General features: G+C 43.4%; 1 protein-coding gene across 2 annotated transcripts in view; it reads right to left on the reverse strand.

Moving 5' to 3' along the window:
• Positions 1 to 411: 411 nt before the first annotated feature.
• The window catches only part of LOC110494926 (craniofacial development protein 1), a 51,553-nt gene continuing 32,198 nt past the window's right edge, over positions 412 to 19,766 (reverse strand). For both annotated transcript variants that reach the window (XM_036954576.1, XM_021570267.2), the window contains one exon: positions 412 to 1,545. In XM_036954576.1, the coding sequence (XP_036810471.1) occupies positions 1,452 to 1,545 (94 nt within the window). In that variant the 3' untranslated portion in view covers positions 412 to 1,451. The remainder of the gene's footprint in view (positions 1,546 to 19,766) is intronic.

A 19,766-nucleotide genomic window follows, 5' to 3' on the forward strand; every position in this document is an offset into this window, starting at 1 on the left:
CCTTTCCCTTCCAAACACTCAGGCAGGAAACAGAGAAGCAGTGGAGGGGGCCTGGATACAGAGGAAATGAGGTTGAAAGATACTGTGTGACTGGAGTCTTCTGACCTTATTTAGGACAGAGCAGAGTGGGTAAGATGGCAGGCACCCGTCCAAGGCCTGTGAGGGATAGGAGGGAGGTGGGTTGGGGGTGTAGGACCTGGGGGATGAGGGAGATAGAAACAGTTGCATTTGGGGAAGAGGGGGGCAGGGAAGGACTGGCAAGGTTATGATGAAATGGTAGTGTGTCTGTAGACAGTTGTCTGGAGAGATTGGAAGAGCCTTGGTAGCGGGAAGAGGAAGGGTGGAATATAAGGCCTTAGGGAGGTGAGGGGTACAAACGAGCAAAACAAGACCATCAGTACTAAAACAACAACTTCAAACCAAATGACAAGCTTTATTCCATGTTACAAAGTACAACAACAGGATGACAACACAAAACAAGTCCAAATTCACCTGTGATTATTCAGACACACTTGAATTCAGACACATTCATTTAACAACCAGTAACTAAAACTAAAGTCCCTGAATTCACCTGTCCGTCTGTGTGTGAGAGTGAGTGCCTACTACTGAACAGCGATACAATTACCTTGTAATAGGAGCTGTGTCATTACGTTGAGAAAACAGTTGAGGAACGTTTAGCAATCCTCTCCCCTCTTAGCTCAGGTTTAACAAGCAGCTAAGCTGACCTGTTGATAAATCTTTTATCATGTCAGAATCTCTGATTGTTGTTGGTATAAATAAGGTACATAATAGTGAGACCATTTTTTATCTTCAGATTAGTTGGAACAACTCCAGAGATTCACAGTGTGCACAACAAGGAGGTGAAATGCAATCAACTTGAACTCTTCCAATGAACAGCGCACCAAACTGAATCACTGCAGGAGGTGGAGAGGGATGGCACAAATATCGGAGCTGTGTGGATTCTTCCTCTCTTTCAAGTCAATGTCATAAAGTCTGATTCAGAGTTCAGGGTGTGCTACTCATTCTCCTCTTCTCACTCCTGGAACGGTTTCCCTTTTTTTTTTTTATTATGGCAAATGTACAGAAACGCCCGGCCACACAGCCATGTGCTGAGGCAAGCAAGTTAGCAGTGCAACCACACCTCTAAATCGGGAAGAGGCAGGAAGCCACTGAGGCAGACAGTCAGGGGTCTGAGTCCAGGTGACTCAGGTCACACACAGGTCCAGGAACAGATGGCGGTTTAATGAGAGTGCTGAGTGTAAACTGGGTATGTGAGGTCTGATAGGTCAAGGAGCAGCCGGCAGCAGGAACAGTCAGTAGGCCATCCAGAGACATGGACAGTCCAGTGGCAAAGTATTGGGCTGAGAAACCTTGGGAGGAACTGGGCAGGCATGTACAGTTTGTGTGTGTCACAAATGTAAGTGTGAGTGTATCTGTAACATTATTCCTTGTCATCGTTTCATGATGTTGCCGAGACGCACTTTCTTTTCCTGCTCAAACTGCCGGTGGTCAACTCTCTCCAGAAAATTCTTTCTTTCCACATACCTAAAAACAAACACAGAAAAAATAATTACTAAATCAAACAAACATCTAGCAGGAGATATTAAGAAGCACCCCTGTGTGCGCGGACAGAGACACACACACACACACACTCACTGGACTTTATGCAAACTGGAAACAATATATCCTGAGGCTGCATTTATTGTACCTGGGGATTTTAACAAAGCAAATTTGAGAACATGGCTACCTAAACTCTATCAGCATATTGATTGTAGTACTCGCGCTGGCAAAACTCTGGATCACTGCTACTCTAATTTGCGCGATGCATGCATCCCGCCCTCCCTTCGGCAAACCTGACCACGACTCCATTTTGCACCTCCCTTCATTTAGGCAGAAATTCAAACAGGACGTAATCGTGACAAGGACTATTCAACGCTGGTCTGACCAATCGGCATCCACTCTTCAAGATTGTTTTGATCACGCGGAATGGGACATGTTCCGGGTAACCTCAGAATAATATTGATTGATACGCTGATTCGGTGAGCGAGTTAATAAGTGAACCACCACATTTAACCATGGAAATTTGACTGGGAGTATGGCCGAATACAAACAGTGTAGTTACTCTCGCATTCAAACAAGCAAAATGTCAGTATAGAAACAAAGTGGAGTCGCAATTCAATGTCTCAATCACGAGACGTATGTGGCAGGGTCTACAGACAATCACAGACTACAAAAAGAAAACCAGTCACGTCATGGACACTGACGTCTTGCTTCCAGACCAACTAAACACCTGCTTTACCCGCTTTGAGTATAATACAGTGCCACCGACATGGCCCGCTACCAAGGACTGTGGGCTCTCCTTCTCCGTGGCCGATGTGAGTAAGACATTTAAACGTGTTAACCCTTGCAAGGCTGCCGGCCTTGACGGCATCCCTAGCCGCATCCTCAGAGCATGCGCAGACCAGCTGGCTGGAGTGTTTACGGACATATTCAATCTCTCCCTATCCCAGTCTGCTGTCCCCACATGCTTCAAGATGGCCACCATTGTTCCTGTACCCAAGAAGACACTCCTGTCCCATTCACATCAACGGGACAGGAGTGGAGAAGGTGGAAAGTTTTAGGTTCCTTGGCGTAAGATCCTCCGAAATGGTCCACCCACACAGACAGAGTGGTGAAGTGCTATGATGAAACTGTCTCTCATGAGGACCGCCACAGGGATGGAAGACCCAGAGTTACCTCTGGTGCAGAGGAAAAGTTCATTAGAGTTACCAGCCTCAGAAATTGCAGTCCAAATAAATGCTTCACAGAGTTCAAGTAACAGACACATCAACATCACCTGTTCGGAGGAAACTGTGTGGATAAGGCCTTCATGGTTGAATTGCTGCAAAGAAACCACTACTAAAGGACACCAATAAGAAGAAGAGACTTGCTTGGACCAAAGAAACACAAGCAATGGACATTAAACCGGTGGAAATATGTCCTTTGGTCTGGAGTCCAAATTGGAGATGTTTGGTTCCAACCGTCATGTCTTTGTGAGACACGGAGTGGGTGAACGGATGATCTCCACATGTGTATTTCCCTGCATAAAGCATGAAGGAGGTGTTATGGTGTGGAGGCGCTTTGCTGGTGACACTGTGTGTGATTTATTTAGTATTCAAGGCACACTTAGTCAGCATGGCTACCACAGCATTCTGAAGCAATACCCATACCACCTGGTTTGGGCTTAGTGGGACTATCATTTGTTTTTCAACAGGACAATGACCCAACACACCTCCAGGCTGTGTAAGGGCTAGTTTACCAAGAAGGAGAGTGATGGAGTGCTGCATCAGATGACCTGGCCTCCACAATCACCCGACCTCAACGCAATTGAGATGTTTTGGGATGAGTCGGACCGCAGAGTGAAGAAAAAGCAGCCAACGAGTGCTCAGCATATGTGGGAACTCCTTCAAGACTGTTGGAAAACCATTCCTCATGAAGCTGGTTGAGAAAATGCCAAGAGTGTGTAAAGCTGTCATCAAGGCAAAGGGTGGCTACTTTGAAGAATCTAAAAACTAAAATATTTTGATTTGTTCAACACTTTTTTGGTTACTACATGATTCCATGTTACAAGACTTGTGGAGGTCTACAATTTTTTTTCTGAGATCTTGGCTGATTTCTTTAGATTTTTCGATGATGTCAAGCAGAGGCACTGAGTTTGAAGGTAGGCCTTAAAATACATCCAGAGGTACACCTCCAATTGACTCAAATGATGTCAATTGGCCTAACAGAAGCTTCTAAAGTTATGACATCATTTTCTGGAATTTTCCGAGCTGTTTAAAGGCACAGCTCGGCAAACGTCTGACCCACTGGAACTGTGATACAGTGAATTATAAGTGAAATAATCTGTCTGTAAATAATTGTTGGAAAAATGACTTGTGTCATTGCACAACCGACTATAGTCCTAACCGACTATAGTTTGTTAACAAGAAATTTGTGGAGTGGTTGAAAATCTAGTTTTATTTTGTTTTGTTTTTTTGTTGTTGAATTTTACCCCTTTTTCTCCCCAATTTCGTGGTATCCAATTGTTAGTAGCTACTATCTTGTCTCATCGCTACAACTCCCGCTCGGGAGAGACGAAGGTTGAAAGTCATGCGTCCTCCGATACACAACCCAACCAAGCCGCACTGCTTCTTAACACAGCGCGCATCCAACCCGGAAGCCAGCCGCACCAATGTGTCGGAGGAAACACCGTGCACCTGGCAACCTTGGTTAGCGTGCACTGCGCCTGGCCCGCCACAGGAGTCGCTGGTGCTCGATGAGACAAGGATATCCCTACCGGCCAACCCCTCCCTAACCCGGACGACGCTAGGCCAATTGTGCGTCGCCCCACGGACCTCCCGGTCGCGGCCTGTTACGACAGAGCCTGGGCGCGAACCCAGAGTCTCTGGTGGCACAGCTGGCGATGCAGTACAGCGCCCTTAACCACTGCGCCACCCGGGAGGCCGAAAATCTAGTTTTAAGTGTATGTAAACTTATGACTTCAACCGTATATACTATATTCTATTTTACTGTATTTTAGTCAATTCCACGGCGACATTGCTCATCAATCTAACATTTATATATTCCATTATTTTAGAATTGTGTTTTGTTAGATATTACTGCACTGTTGGAGCTAGGAACACAAGCATTTCGCTACATCCGCAACAACATCTGCTAAATATGTGTATGTGACCAATAAAATGTTATTTGATTTCCATCTCCTATTCCTTCTCCTAGCATGGCCTAGCATGGCCTATGCACACCACATAGAGCTAGAAAGATACCACTGTACCCAAAGTTCCTCCCCAAAGCCATTACCAGCTGCCTCACGGCTCACGCCCACCACTGGTTGTTGTCTGGATCAGAGGGAGGGAGGCCTCCTCACTGGCCCCCCAGCCTGTGTGTGACCCCCCGTGGGAGAGCAGTCCCAGGGCATACCCCTACCATGGGGCTGTCTGGAGCTCCAAGAACAGCTATGTGGTCTCCCAGTGTGGCCTAGTGGACCGCCCTCAGCCCACTGCTACCTCTCTCTCAGGACCCTGGCCTCGGCAACCACATCCCTCCCAAAGAGACAACACAAGAAAACACTGAGAAAAGGGAGGAACTGGGAGAAAGCAGCCATTTAGCGTGTCGGATAGGCTGTATTTCTGAACTCTCCAACTACAGTCTTTAATTTAATGTATATTTACTTCATCTCACCACAATCTAGATTGGCTGAATATACAGTAAGACTCTTCTCTCTCATCTCCTATACTGAAGCACAGACAGACATAGCCAAAACCAGGGTAAGTGGTGGTAGTGTGACATCTCTGCCTGCATGGTTGAAAGCCTCTTCTACTCTCAACAGGCAGTGACAGAGTTAATCATCGCAATGTCTCCAAGGCTGCTCCAATGATGTCATGCTAGATTAGCATCCCCCCTGGTGGAGACCAAATCATCCCAAAGCAGTGGGACTGGAGAAATGAGAGAGCTAGCTCACACAGAGGAGTGCTGGGGTGCTGGGTAGCCATGGAGACAGGTGCAGGCTGGGTTATGATGATTACGGGAAGAGATAATACAGAGACCTCAACCAGTGGCAGCAGGTATGTCATCCCCAGCCCCAGAGCAGGCTGGGTAATCACAGGTGAGCAGATGTCTGACTCCTTTTATTGGGTTCAAGAGACAAATGAACCCTTAAAAGGCCCAGTGCAGTCAAAATTATGTTTTTTTTTATGTTTTGTATCATATTGTACAACATCTAATGAAACAATATCAAAAATGTTATTTCCTGATAGTTGCTGGTTGAAAATAAAATGTACACAGGACATTCTAAATCAGCAGGTTTTGCATGAGTGGAGTTTTTGCTTGCCTGGTGATATCAGAAGGCAGTATAAGTTAATAGACCAATAACAGAGATTTCCAAACCTCTCTGCCAATAACATCTAGTTTTCAGGTTACATATCCCTCTATGTCCCTCACTAAAACCACTCCCAGACAGTCCTAGAATTTTTTTTATTGCTAAAAAGCTATTTTTGTTTATTTTTTTACCATTTTAATAGAAAAGTATTACAGTAAGGTATTTTATTGTCACCAAGACATTTTTTCATTGAGATAAAAACAGCTACATTGGGCCTTTAAATCAGAGGACTAGAAAAAGGTACCTGTGGAAAGCAACCCACCTTACAGAACTTGGCTATATCACCTGACACCTGACTTTCAGTGTCACCCAGGGATGAGCAAAAATTACAAAATACAATGACAAAAAAAGAGAGATCAATGTATCAAAATAAACGACAAAATAATTGTATTTTATAATGAATTTAATTCAAATACATGTATTTTGTATTTTAAAATACAGAAATACATTTGCAAGTAGCCGGGCCGAACTGCAATAAACATTCTCAGTAACAGTTACAGAACATTTTACTTGCTATGACTGTGATTGGTTATTGTTTCTAGTTGAATGCACTGACTGTAAGTCACACTGGATTTGTAAAATGTACATATGAAAATGAACATACAAAAAAACAAAACAATGTGGGGTCATGTCTAGATGGGATACAGTTTAACCTAATTCTACTAATCTGCAGTGTAAATTCTCCGAAACCTGCCTAGAAAAGTCCATTTTGACAAAACCTTGTTTCAGGGCAGAGCTCATTAGAATAATACTCAGCATTCTTTGCAATTGTAATTTTTTTCATACACATTTATATTTAGTTAATTTAGCAGATGGTCTTATCACACCATAGTACCATCAGACTTCTGATACCAATGCAAGGTGAAAGGGGGCCATGAAAAATGGCGAACCTCTATAAAATATGGTATAGAAAAGTATTTTGAAAATAAACTACAGCTCTCGAAAGTATCTTGTAACAAAATACATTTGAGTGTAGTTCAGCCCAGTGTAAAAAATACGTAATTAAAATGCATATTTCAAATACACGTAACAGAAATACTGCCCATCTCTGTTGTCACCACTCAGTTGATAGAGATCCTCGGCCCTCCTGACAAAATTGGGTCATCTGCACACATTTTTCACCCAATCCACATCACTGTGTTATTTTGACATCATTAATTTCTCTGTCATTTCATAATGTGCCCCACAAAGCAGGTCACCTCCCTGTGAGTGAACACTTGAACTAGACTAAGTGATAAGCATCGAGGTGACAGCCTTTTAGTGGTTGAGGAGATAGGAATATAGCGTGCTAGGTAGTTTGTTGTCTACACAGATTACTTTTATCCCTTAGCTCTCACTGTGAGCTACACACACCATAAGACTGGCCTACATCTCTTCAACATTCATTATTCATGATCAAAAGCAAAGAGATGTTCAGAAGAAAGTTGGTTACATAGTTAATTTAGACCAGGGGATGCGCAACTTTAATGTGGGTGGGAGCCACACTAAAAAAATCGGAACTGATGAGGGGCCGCAGTGGCTCGCAGGTCTGCGTACACACATCCATACCCACATGCAGTCAGAGTCAACCCTTGCCTTTTGGGGGCCCTAAGCAACATTTTGTTGCGAGCAAAAAAATATAGCGGCTCTTAACAGTGAAGAGAAACAATTGAAGTTTTAGATTTAATTTCCTACAATTCCACACATTTTGCCATAGGGTTGAGACAAATGTTTGCAGTTTTCAATATGATATCTGATGATCAATGGGGCCCCACCCGGTCAGTAATTCGACCTTGCTTACTACAAGTTTAAATAGCTGGCCACTAAACTAACTTACCAATCTAACAATGTTTAGCTGACATGGGCTTATTGAGTGACTGTCAGTAACTGACATAATAGAACACATCCTGATGCACAAGCACATTTTGAAATTGCACCCTGTGAATTCTATTATTCTAACTTTTAATAGTAAGTTGAGACCAGGAAATTAATCCGCAGGCCTACAAAAAGGAGGTGGCCCGTGGGCCGCCATTTGCCGATTTAGAGTGAACTCTCACTCTCATTTCACGGCCTGACTATCTCCTATGTGGTTTGTGTGTGTGACAGAAATAGGCATATGTATGATGCACACATATCTATTAATATCCACAGAACATAGGGGGAGGGGGAAGTGGGCAGTGTATATGCACCACTTTAGTGTAGGTGTCTTTTCACACTCCTGTGGTTGGCTGCTCTGAAACACTCACTGCATACAACAGGCACATAGGACAAGTGCTTTGTGTATTTGTGGGGTTTCAAAAATGTACTCAGAAAAGAGCAGGTTAAAAATGCATATGAATACACACGCGATCTCACTTAACCACACACCTATACACTGCAGCAAAGGGCAAGCTATAGTAGTGCATTCATCAGCATCAAGGAGTGAAAGGCCTTATCTGCAGAGCTCCTGGGTAAATGGATGTGGACTGCTATTGCTATGTATAGAGCAGGTGCTGCTCTGCACCCGACTCCCTGCCCCCCTCTAACCTCATATATAACCTGTTCTCGACTGTGTTTTCTTAGCTCTGCTCCGTACATTTCCTTTTCTGTGACGCAGGAACAGCGACCAACAGCCAGGCTGCATAGCTCATCAGTCAGAGACACAGAGGAGGATGGAGAAGAGGAGAGAAAGTTGGTGGTGGGGGGGGGGGGGGGGCTGTTCAATTATTCATCTGTTCAACAGTAACCTTTAGGAAAGAATAATGCCACTGCAGGGCCTCTCTGACAGCAGAGAGAAAATCCTGTTCTGGGAGAGGAGGCAGGCAGGAAGGGAGATGAGCGCCACTGAAAGCCCTGGATGTCAGATGATGCTGGTATTCTGAGAAGGCATGCAGATGGACAGCTGCTCCACAGCTACAGGTCAAGCAGGGGGATTATAGGCATTGATTGAAACTCAGTGTTAAATTCAAATCGTCCATCCATCATATCTAAACCAATATCCCAACAATTTCAATGAAAATAATAAAATCAACTCGGTTGGTGGTACACAACACACTCCCCGCCTCTCGCCATGAGCCATCCACCCGTTGCCAAGAACCACATACCGGATTTCTTAATTAACAGGGTTGTTAAAATTGATTTTTAAGAGTATTACTTGCGCCTACCTAGCTCAAATTCTAGATGTCGTATTAAAACTACACTATAGCATCCATTTTTATTTATTTCACCTTTATTTAACCAGGTAGGCTAGTTGAGAACAAGTTCTCATTTGCAACTGCGACCTGGCCAAGATAAAGCATAGCAGTATGAGCAGACAACACAAGAGTTACACATGAAGTAAACAATTAACAAGTCAATAACACAGTAGAAAACAAAGGGGGAGTCTATATACAATGTGTGCAAAAGGCATGAGGAGGTAGGCGAATAATTACAATTTTGCAGATTAACACTGGAGTGATAAATGATCAGATGGTCATGTACAGGTAGAGATATTGGTGTGCTAAAGAGCAGAAAAGTAAATAAATAAAAACAGTATGGGGATGAGGTAGGTGAAAATGGGTGGGCTATTTACCAATAGACTATGTACAGCTGCAGCGATCGGTTAGCTGCTCAGATAGCTGATGTTTGAAGTTGGTGAGGGAGATAAAAGTCTCCAACTTCAGCGATTTTTGCAATTCGTTCCAGTCAGGCAGCAGAGTACTGGAACGAAAGGCGGCCAAATGAGGTGTTGGCTTTAGGGATGATCAGTGAGATACACCTGCTGGAGCGCGTGCTACGGATGGGTGTTGCCATCGTGACCAGTGAGCTGAGATAAGGCGGAGCTTTACCTAGCATGGACTTGTAGATGACCTGGAGCCAGTGGGTCTGGCGACGAATATGTAGCGAGGGCCAGCCGACTAGAGCATACAAGTCGCAGTGGTGGGTGGTATAAGGTGCTTTAGTGACAAAACGGATGGCACTGTGATAGACTGCATCCAGTTTGCTGAGTAGAGTGTTGGAAGCCATTTTGTAGATGACATCGCCGAAGTCGAGGATCGGTAGGATAGTCAGTTTTACTAGGGTAAGCTTGGCGGCGTGAGTGAAGGAGGCTTTGTTGCGGAATAGAAAGCCGACTCTTGATTTGATTTTCGATTGGAGATGTTTGATATGAGTCTGGAAGGAGAGTTTGCAGTCTAGCCAGACACCTAGGTACTTATAGATGTCCACATATTCTAGGTCGGAACCATCCAGGGTGGTGATGCTAGGCGGGCATGCGGGTGCAGGCAGCGATCGGTTGAAAAGCATGCATTTGGTTTTACTAGCGTTTAAGAACAGTCGGAGGCCACGGAAGGAGTGTTGTATGGCATTGAAGCTTGTTTGGAGGTTAGATAGCACAGTGTCCAATGACGGGCCGAAAGTATATAGAATGGTGTCGTCTGCGTAGAGGTGGATCAGGGAATCGCCCGCAGCAAGAGCAACATCATTGATGTATACAGAGAAAAGAGTCGGCCCGAGAATTGAACCCTGTGGCACCCCCATAGAGACTGCCAGAGGACCGGACAGCATGCCCTCCGATTTGACACACTGAACTCTGTCTGCAAAGTAATTGGTGAACCAGGCAAGGCAGTCATCCGAAAAACCGAGGCTACTGAGTCTGCCGATAAGAATATGGTGATTGACAGAGTCGAAAGCCTTGGCAAGGTCGATGAAGACGGCAGCACAGTACTGTCTTTTATCGATGGCGGTTATGATATCGTTTAGTACCTTGAGTGTGGCTGAGGTGCACCCGTGACCGGCTCGGAAACCAGATTGCACAGCGGAGAAGGTACAGTGGGATTCGAGATGGTCAGTGACCTGTTTGTTGACTTGGCTTTCGAATACCTTAGATAGGCAGGGCAGGATGGATATAGGTCTGTAACAGTTTGGGTCCAGGGTGTCTCCCCCTTTGAAGAGGGGGATGACTGCGGCAGCTTTCCAATCCTTGGGGATCTCAGACGATATGAAAGAGAGGTTGAACAGGCTGGTAATAGGGGTTGCGACAATGGTGGCGGATAGTTTTAGAAATAGAGGGTCCAGATTGTCAAGCCCAGCTGATTTGTACGGGTCCAGGTTTTGCAGCTCTTTCAGAACATCTGCTATCTGGATTTGGGTAAAGGAGAACCTGGAGAGGCTTGGGCGAGGAGCAGCGGGGGGGGGGCGGGGCTGTTGGCCGAGGTTGAAGTAGCCAGGCGGAAGGCATGGCCAGCCGTTGAGAAATGCTTATTGAAGTTTTCGATAATCATGGATTTATCGGTGGTGACCGTGTTACCTAGCCTCAGTGCAGTGGGCAGCTGGGAGGAGGTGCTCTTGTTCTCCATTGACTTCACAGTGTCCCAGAACTTTTTGGAGTTGGAGCTACAGGATGCAAACTTCTGCCTGAAGAAGCTGGCCTTAGCTTTCCTGACTGACTGCGTGTATTGGTTCCGGACTTCCCTGAACAGTTGCATATCACGGGGACTATTCGATGCTATTGCAGTCCGCCACAGGATGTTTTTGTGCTGGTCGAGGGCAGTCAGGTCTGGGGTGAACCAAGGGCTGTATCTGTTCTTAGTTCTGCATTTTTTGAACGGAGCATGCTTATCTAAAATGGTGAGGAAGTTACTTTTAAAGAATGACCAGGCATCCTCAACTGACGGGATGAGGTCAATGTCCTTCCAGGATACCCGGGCCAGGTCGATTAGAAAGGCCTGCTCACAGAAGTGTTTTAGGGAGCGTTTGACAGTGATGAGGGGTGGTCGTTTGACTGCGGCTCCATAGCGGATACAGGCAATGAGGCAGTGATCGCTGAGATCCTGGTTGAAGACAGCGGAGGTGTATTTGGAGGGCCAGTTGGTCAGGATGACGTCTATGAGGGTGCCCTTGTTTACAGAGTTAGTGTTGTACCTGGTGGGTTCCTTGATGATTTGTGTGAGATTGAGGGCATCTAGCTTAGATTGTAGGACTGCCGGGGTGTTAAGCATATCCCAGTTTAGGTCACCTAACAGAACAAACTCTGAAGCTAGATGGGGGGCGATCAATTCACAAATGGTGTCCAGGGCACAGCTGGGAGCTGAGGGAGGTCGGTAGCAGGCGGCAACAGTGAGAGACTTATTTCTGGAGAGAGTAATTTTCAAAATTAGTAGTTCGAACTGTTTGGGTATGGACCTGGAAAGTATGACATTACTTTGCAGGCTATCTCTGCAGTAGACTGCAACTCTGCATCCATAAAGTGAGCACTGGACATAAAAACATGCTGGAATGACAAAATTTGTAGGTGCAACAGTTTTTATTAAATGTATAACTTATCACTCTCCCGTGCACATTTCTTATTAAGAAACAACGACGTGCTACCTTCTTGTAGCATCTCTGACAATATGCTACCATCTCTTATTGGCCGAATCTCAGAGTTCTAACACCAGGTTGGTTGCTCGGCAACAACGCAGCTGCCAATCAGGAAGTGTATGCAAACCTAGGTTACTGTATGTAGCTAGCTGGTATATTCAAGCTGAAGTTAATCAATACATGCAAACAGATATTTAGATTAGCTAGGTAGCTAAAGTTACATAGCTAATGTTAGCTTGCGTGTACAAAGTTCAGCAGCTAGCCTCTGTAGCTAGCTAACACCAGTCAGCTGAAAGCTGGCTAGCTAACGAACAGCCAAATAAAAGGTAGCTAGCAAATTAATGTGGTTTTGTTTTGATGAGCTAGGTATCTAAATAACGTAACGTTATACCAGTCAGATGAGAGTTACCGTTGGCTAGGTAGCTAGCAAGCGAGGGAAGCTAGCTAACTATATTTACCCAAATAAGGTTTTTCACATAAGGCTGAAGTCATCATGTGTAAACTGCTGATCTCGTGTAATCGGAGCACAAACAAATATGCACAAATAAACTTGCGAACATCCTTGGCTGCTATGATAGCAACCTTAGCTAGCATTACAATCTTACGTTGACTAACGTGTATGGCCAGTTCATGCACCGAAATAGAGCATACTTTCTTACACAAGACATAACTAGTTAGTTACGTTAACTTTAAAATCACAGACCTTTGGGAAACAGCCATCCTACTTCACATTAATTTGCATTGCACAGACCAAGTTGTGGTAAGATGAAGTATCACAAAGAGACAGAAACAGAAACCGTTTACCTCATCATAAGTAGACATAAGTGCATGTGATTAAATACTTCCAATAGAAGAAAAAAATGTAGTTACGAATTGAACTTCAATTAAATGAGTTGACTCTTCACATGGGATGATTTCACTGAACAACAAAGGGAATATTGAATGATTTCCTCTGCTTGGAGCAACAGGATTGGGGGGGGGGGCAGTACGGATTTATTTTCTTACATCTGCAAGCAGAGCCTGAACATCAGACAGGATGGCATTGTCTCCCTCAATCTGTGCAATGGCTACTGCTATTGGTTTCAAGAGTTTCAGGATGCTTACCACTCTCTCCCAAAATACATAATCCAGAAGGATCCTCTTGATGGGGCTGTCCATATCGGCAGACTGTGATATGGCCATTTCCTGGAGAGACTCCTTCCCCTCCAGGAGACTGTCAAACATGATGACAACACCACTCTGCTCTTATTCTTCTCACTTTGCTTGGTGAGGTAGATTGCTGCTATAACTTGATGACCCTGCCTAACCATTTCCTTGGCTCTCTTGTAGAGTGTATCCATTTTCTTTCAGTGCAATGACATCCTTGAGGAGGAGATTCAATGCATGAGCAGCACAGCCAATGGGTGTAATGTGATGTTAGGACTCCTCCACTTTAGACCAAGCAGCCATCATGTTCACAGCATTGTCTGTCACCTTGGAGCAAATACCTTCTGTGGTCCAAGGTCATTGATGACTGCCTTCAGCTCATTTGCAATGTAGAGACTGGTGTGTCTGTTGTCCTTGTGTCTGTGCTCTTGTAGAATACTGGTTGAGGGGTGGAGATGTAGTTAATTATTCCTTGCCCACAAACATTTGACCACCAACTCTGCATCCAGCAAATGAGTAGATAAAGCATGTCTGGTTGGAGGGGTGTATGCTGGGCGAAGAACATTCAGAAATCTTTTCCAATACACATTGCCTGTGAGCATCAGAGGTGAACCAGTTGCATTCACAGCTCGAGCAAGACATTCATCAGCATTTCTCTGACTACGTTCCTCCATTGAGTCAAAAAAACTTTGATTCCAGGAGGACCATGAGCTGTTGCTATCGATAAGGTGTCCGATTCATCATTTTCACCTCGAATAGAAGTATAGGGACTTTTGTCAGAGGTTGCTTGTTGTGAGCGCTGAGGGAACTTTATGCACTTGGCCAGATGATTCGGCATCTTTGTTGCATTGTTCACATATGATTTGGCACAGTATTTGCAAATGTACACAGCTTTTCCTTCTACATTAGCTGCAGTGAAATGTCTCCACATATCAGATAGCGCCGGTGGCATTTTCCTGTAAAGATTAGAAAAAAATGACAAAAAAAAAATCAAATTCCAGATAAATAGTTAAGCAGTTAGATTAAACAACTCCTTTGTAAGATAAATGTTTTAAAATTATATGTATGGAAACAGGTGTATTAACACTCCTCAGTTAGCAGGCTCAAGCAAGCTAAAATCCACATGGTAGCAAAAACTAACTACAAAAATTGTTAACAAGTTAGAAATGATTTAAACACACTTTTCTGTAGGCTACAATTTACTAGTTAAGAAAAATATAATCTACATCATATAAAATATATTCACCCCACCCAGTATTGTAATCAAAACTTGTAGTCCTTGGCTCAGAGTGTAGTAGTGTGGGCTCAATAGCATCTCATAGTGTGCAATATCTTGAGAAACAGCTGTACATGTGATGGAAGAGTGCACTGCACATGTGATGGAAGAATGCACTGAGGGTTGCAATTCCATTGAATTGTGGATAGTTTAACCAAAATATGCCACAAGACCTAGAATTGCCTTATGATTTTAAGCAAAATTCCCCAAATTCCAGGGCTTAACTTCCTATGGAAAATTTCTGGAAATTTCCTGGAATATTTCCGACCCTTTGCAACCCTACTCAGACTCACTGCTTGCCGAACATTCTGTGTGCCATCCTGGTCTCATGCAAAGCCGGGACACTGAAATTAGTATGATATGTTACGTTTGGTGTGGTTACATAAGATAGTAGGTTACTTAAAACCTCTTAAGGATCCGCCTCTTTTCCCCCCAATTTTCACCTAAAAAGACATACCCAAATCTCAGGACCTGAAACAAGGATATGCATATTCCTAATACCATTTGAAAGGAAACACTTTGAAGTTTGTGGAAATGTGAAATTAATGTAGGAGAATATAACACATTAGATATGGAAAAAGATAATACAAAGAAATGCAAGAGTAAGGCCATAATGTATTATTCCAATCCAGGCACCATTTAGATTTTGGCCACTAGATGGCTGCAGTGTATGTGCAAAGTTTTAGACTGATCCAATGAACCATTGGTTATATGTTCAAAATATTGCACCAAGACTGTCCAAATGTGCCTAATGGGTTTATTAATACATTTTCAAGTTCATAATTGTGCACTCTCCTCAAACAATAGCATGGTATTATTTCACTGTAATAGCTACTGTAAATTGGACAGGGCAGTTAGATTAACAAGAATTGAAGCTTTATGCCCATATCAGACATGTCTATGTCATGGGAAATTTGCATGTTACTTACAACCTCAAGCTAATCACATTTGGTTAACCATCCCGTGGGGGACACACCAATCCTGTAGAGGTTTTAGACCACTTCACTGCAGCCAAATGACCAAATCACCCACTAGTGGCCTCATGAGGTGAAATGAAATTCATATTTTTCAAAATTAAAAAACATTATTTCAAAACACTTGCCGAAAATCTGGTGTTTGTATGTCAAACGGTTTTGTTATATTTCAGTCTCCTGTAATGTATACTGTGCATTCGGAAAGTATTCAGACCCCTTCCCTCATTCCACATTTTGTTACGTTACAGCCTTATCTAAAATGGATTAAATCCACATTTTTTCCTCATTAATTTACACACAATACCCCATAATGACAAAACTAAAATAGGTTAGTAGACATTTTGGCTAATTTATTTTAAAAAAAAAATATATATATATATATATATATATATATTATTTACATAAGCATTCAGACCCATTGCTATGAGACGAAAATCAGCTCAGGTGCATCCTGTTTCCATTGATCGTCCTTGAGATGTTTCTACAAATTGATTGGAGTCCACCTGCGGTCAATTCAATTGATTGGACATGATTTAGAAAGGCACACACCTGTCTATATAAGGTCCCAGAGTTGACAGTACCAAAACATTTCTGCAGCATTGAAGGTACCCAAAGAACACAGTGTCCTCCAACATTCTTAAATGGAAGAAGTTTGGAACCACCAAGACTCTTCTAGAGCTGGCCACCCAGCCAAACTGAGCAATCGGGGGAGAAGGGCCTTGGTCAGGGAGGTGACCAAGAACCCGATGGTCACTCTGAAAGAGATCCAGAGATCCTCTGTGGAGATGGGAGAACCTTCCAGAGAGACAACCATCTCTGCAGCACTCCACCAATCAGGCCTTTATAGTAGAGTGGCCAGACGGAAGCCACTCCTCAGTAAAAGGCAAATGACAGCCCGCTTAGAGTTTGCCAAAAGGCACCTGAAGGATTTCTAAATCATGAGAAACAAGATTCTCTGGTCTGATGAAACCAAGCTTGAGCTTGACCTTTTTGCCCTTTTTGCCCTGAAACCTGACACCATCCCTACGGTGAAGCATGGTGGTGGCAGCATCATGCTGTGGAGTTGTTTTTCAGCGGCAGGGACTGGGAGACTAGTCACGATTATGGGAAAGATGAACAGAGCAAAGTACAGAGAGATCTTTGATGAAAACTTTCTCCAGAGCGGTCAGGATCTCAGACTGGGGCAAAGGTTCACCTTCCAACTAGACAACGACCCCTAAGCACACAGCCAAGACAACGCAGGAGTGGCTTCGGGACAAGTCTCTGAATGTCCTTGAGTGGCCCAGCCAGAACCCGGAATTGAATCCGACATAACATCTCTGCAGAGACCTGAAAATAGCTGTGCAGACACCCCCCCCATCCAACCTGACAGAGCTTGAGAGGATCTGCAGAGAAGAATGGGAGAAACTTCCCAAATACAGGTGTGCCAAGCTTGTAGCGTCATACCCAAGAAGACTCAAGTCTGTAATCGTTGCCAAAGATGCTTCAACAAAGTACTGCATAAAGGGTCTGATATTTCAGTTTTTTTATTTTATACATTTGCGTGTAGATTGATGAGGGGGAAGAAAACTACGTCAAAAAAGTGAAGGAGTCGAAATACTTTACGAATGCACTGTATAAGGTGTCATATTGGGATGCAAACTCAAAATTGAATACTATATCTGACATGGTACATGTCTTATCTTTTTTTGAAGCACATAATCATGTGTGTGAGGTGTACACGTTTGTTTCAAAGTAGATTTGTTTAAGAGAAACTCTGTGTGACCCTGATTTAGCCCACTGCAGTAAAAGGTTTTACGACAAAAATGAGGGTGGTTGGTCGGAGTGGAAGGATGGGCGTATAACGCGAATGTCTAGCAACCCAAAGGTTCAGTGTTCCAATCTCATCCCAGTCAACTTTAGCATTTTAGCTCATTCCCAACTTTGCAACTACTTACTACTGTTTAGCTACTTATAAACTACTTAGCATGTTAGCTAACCATTCCCATAACCTAACCCTTTAACATAACTCCTAACCATAACCTTAACCCCTAGCCTAGGTAAATCTAGCCACCTAGCTAACATTAACGTTAGCCTCCTAGCTTACCTTAGTGACAACAAATTGGAATTCGTAATATATCATACGTAATGGAAATTCATAACGTATCGTACGAATTGAAATTCGTAACATATACAAATTCCAATTCGTAACATATAATGTGAAATGGATGATGGCCATCCACAAATTAATACACACCATACGAAACATAACATATACTATACTGAAGGACAACATAAACGCAACATGTAAAGTGTTGGTCCCATGTGTCTCAAGTTGAGGGAGCCTGCAAATGGCACGCTGACTGCAGGAATGTCCACCAGAGCTGCTGCCAGAAAACTGAATGTTAATTTCTCTGGCTTCCCGAGTGGCGCAGCGGTTTAAGGCACTGCATCGCATCACTACAGGCCTGGGTTCGACCTCAGGCTGTTTCACAACCGGCCTTGACCGGGAATCCCATAGGGCGGCGCACAATTGGCCCAGCGTGGGGGGGGGGGGGGGGGGGTCTTTACTTGGCTCATCACGCTCTAGCGACTCCTTGTGGCGGGCTGGGTGACTTCGGTTGTCAGTTGAACAGGGTGTGGCTGGCTTCCGGGTTAAGCATGCAGGTGTTAACTTGTTATGGCTGCAATCCCGATATCGGGACAAGTGTCATCAACAACCGCTGAATAGCATAGCGCTACATTCAATAAATATTACTACAAATATTTATATTAATGAAATCACAAGTGCAATATAGGAAAACACAGCTTAGTCTTTTGTTAATCCACCTGTCGTGTCAGATTTTGAAATTGTGCTTTTCAGCGAAAGCAATCCAAGCGTTTGTGTAAGTTTATCGATCGCACGACAAAACATTAAGTACACTTAGCATCAGGAAGCTTGGTCACGAAAATCAGAAAAGCAATCAAATTAATTGTTTACCTTTGATGATCTTCGGATGTTTTCACTCACGAGACTCCCAGTTACACAACAAATGTTCCGTTTGTTCCATAAAGATTATTTTTATATCCAAAATACCTCCATTTGTTTGTCGCGTTATGTTCAGAAATCCACAGGAAAGAGCGGTCACGACAACGCAGACGAAAATTCCAAATAGTTTCCATAATGTCCACAGAAACATGTTAAACGTTTTTTATAATCAATCCTCAGGTTGTTTTAAAAATATATAATCGATAATATATCAACCACAAATGTCTTTCACAGTAGGAGAGGGGAAAACAATGGCTGTCCAAACTCATGTGACCACTTGACGCGATGTTATCGTTCTGGCTCATTTTTCAAAATAAAAGCCTGAAACTATGTCTGAAGACTGTTGACACCTTGAGGAAGCGATAGGAAAAGGAATCTGGTTCATATCCCTTTAAATCCAGCAAAGGGAAGCTATGAAACATGGAGTTTTCAAAATAGAAGCCACTTCCTGTTTTGATTTTCCTCAGGGTTTCGCCTGCAATATCAGTTCTGTTATACTCACAGACAATATTTTGACAGTTTTGGAAACTTTAGTGTTTTCTATCCAATACTAATACTAATATGCATATGTTAGCGACTGAGGAGCTGGCCGTTTACAATGGGCACCCTTTCATCCAAGCTACTCAATACTGCCCCTGCAGCCATAAAAAGTTAACGAGTGCGGTTTGGCGGGTCATGTTTCAGAGGACACGACTCGACCTTCACCTCTCCCAAGCCTGTTGGGGAGTTGCAACGATGAGACAAGATCGAAATTGGGGAGAAAAGGAGGTAAAATACAAAAGTATATATAAAATTAAAACTGAGGTGTATTTCTGTCTGTAATAAAGCCCTTTTGTGGTGAAAAATGTATTCTGATTGGCTGGGCCAGGCTACCAAGTGGGTGGGCCCATGGCTGCACTCCTGCACAATCATGTGAAACATGTGAACAGCATAGATTAGGGCCTAATGAATTTATTTCAATTGACTTCTATGAACTGTAACTCAGTAAAATCTTTGAAATTGTTGCATGTTGTATTTATATTGTTGTTCAGTATAAATGGAATGTCACGGATTTACATACAGAATAATACGAAATGCTATACGATCAGGTCAACGTGAGGTCAAAAGAAAACCAAGTTAGCAAGCATTTTGTTAACTACTTGATTAATTTTA

This window comes from Oncorhynchus mykiss, chromosome 2 (genome assembly GCF_013265735.2).
Source record: "Oncorhynchus mykiss isolate Arlee chromosome 2, USDA_OmykA_1.1, whole genome shotgun sequence".
NCBI classification, from domain to species: Eukaryota; Metazoa; Chordata; class Actinopteri; order Salmoniformes; family Salmonidae; genus Oncorhynchus; species Oncorhynchus mykiss.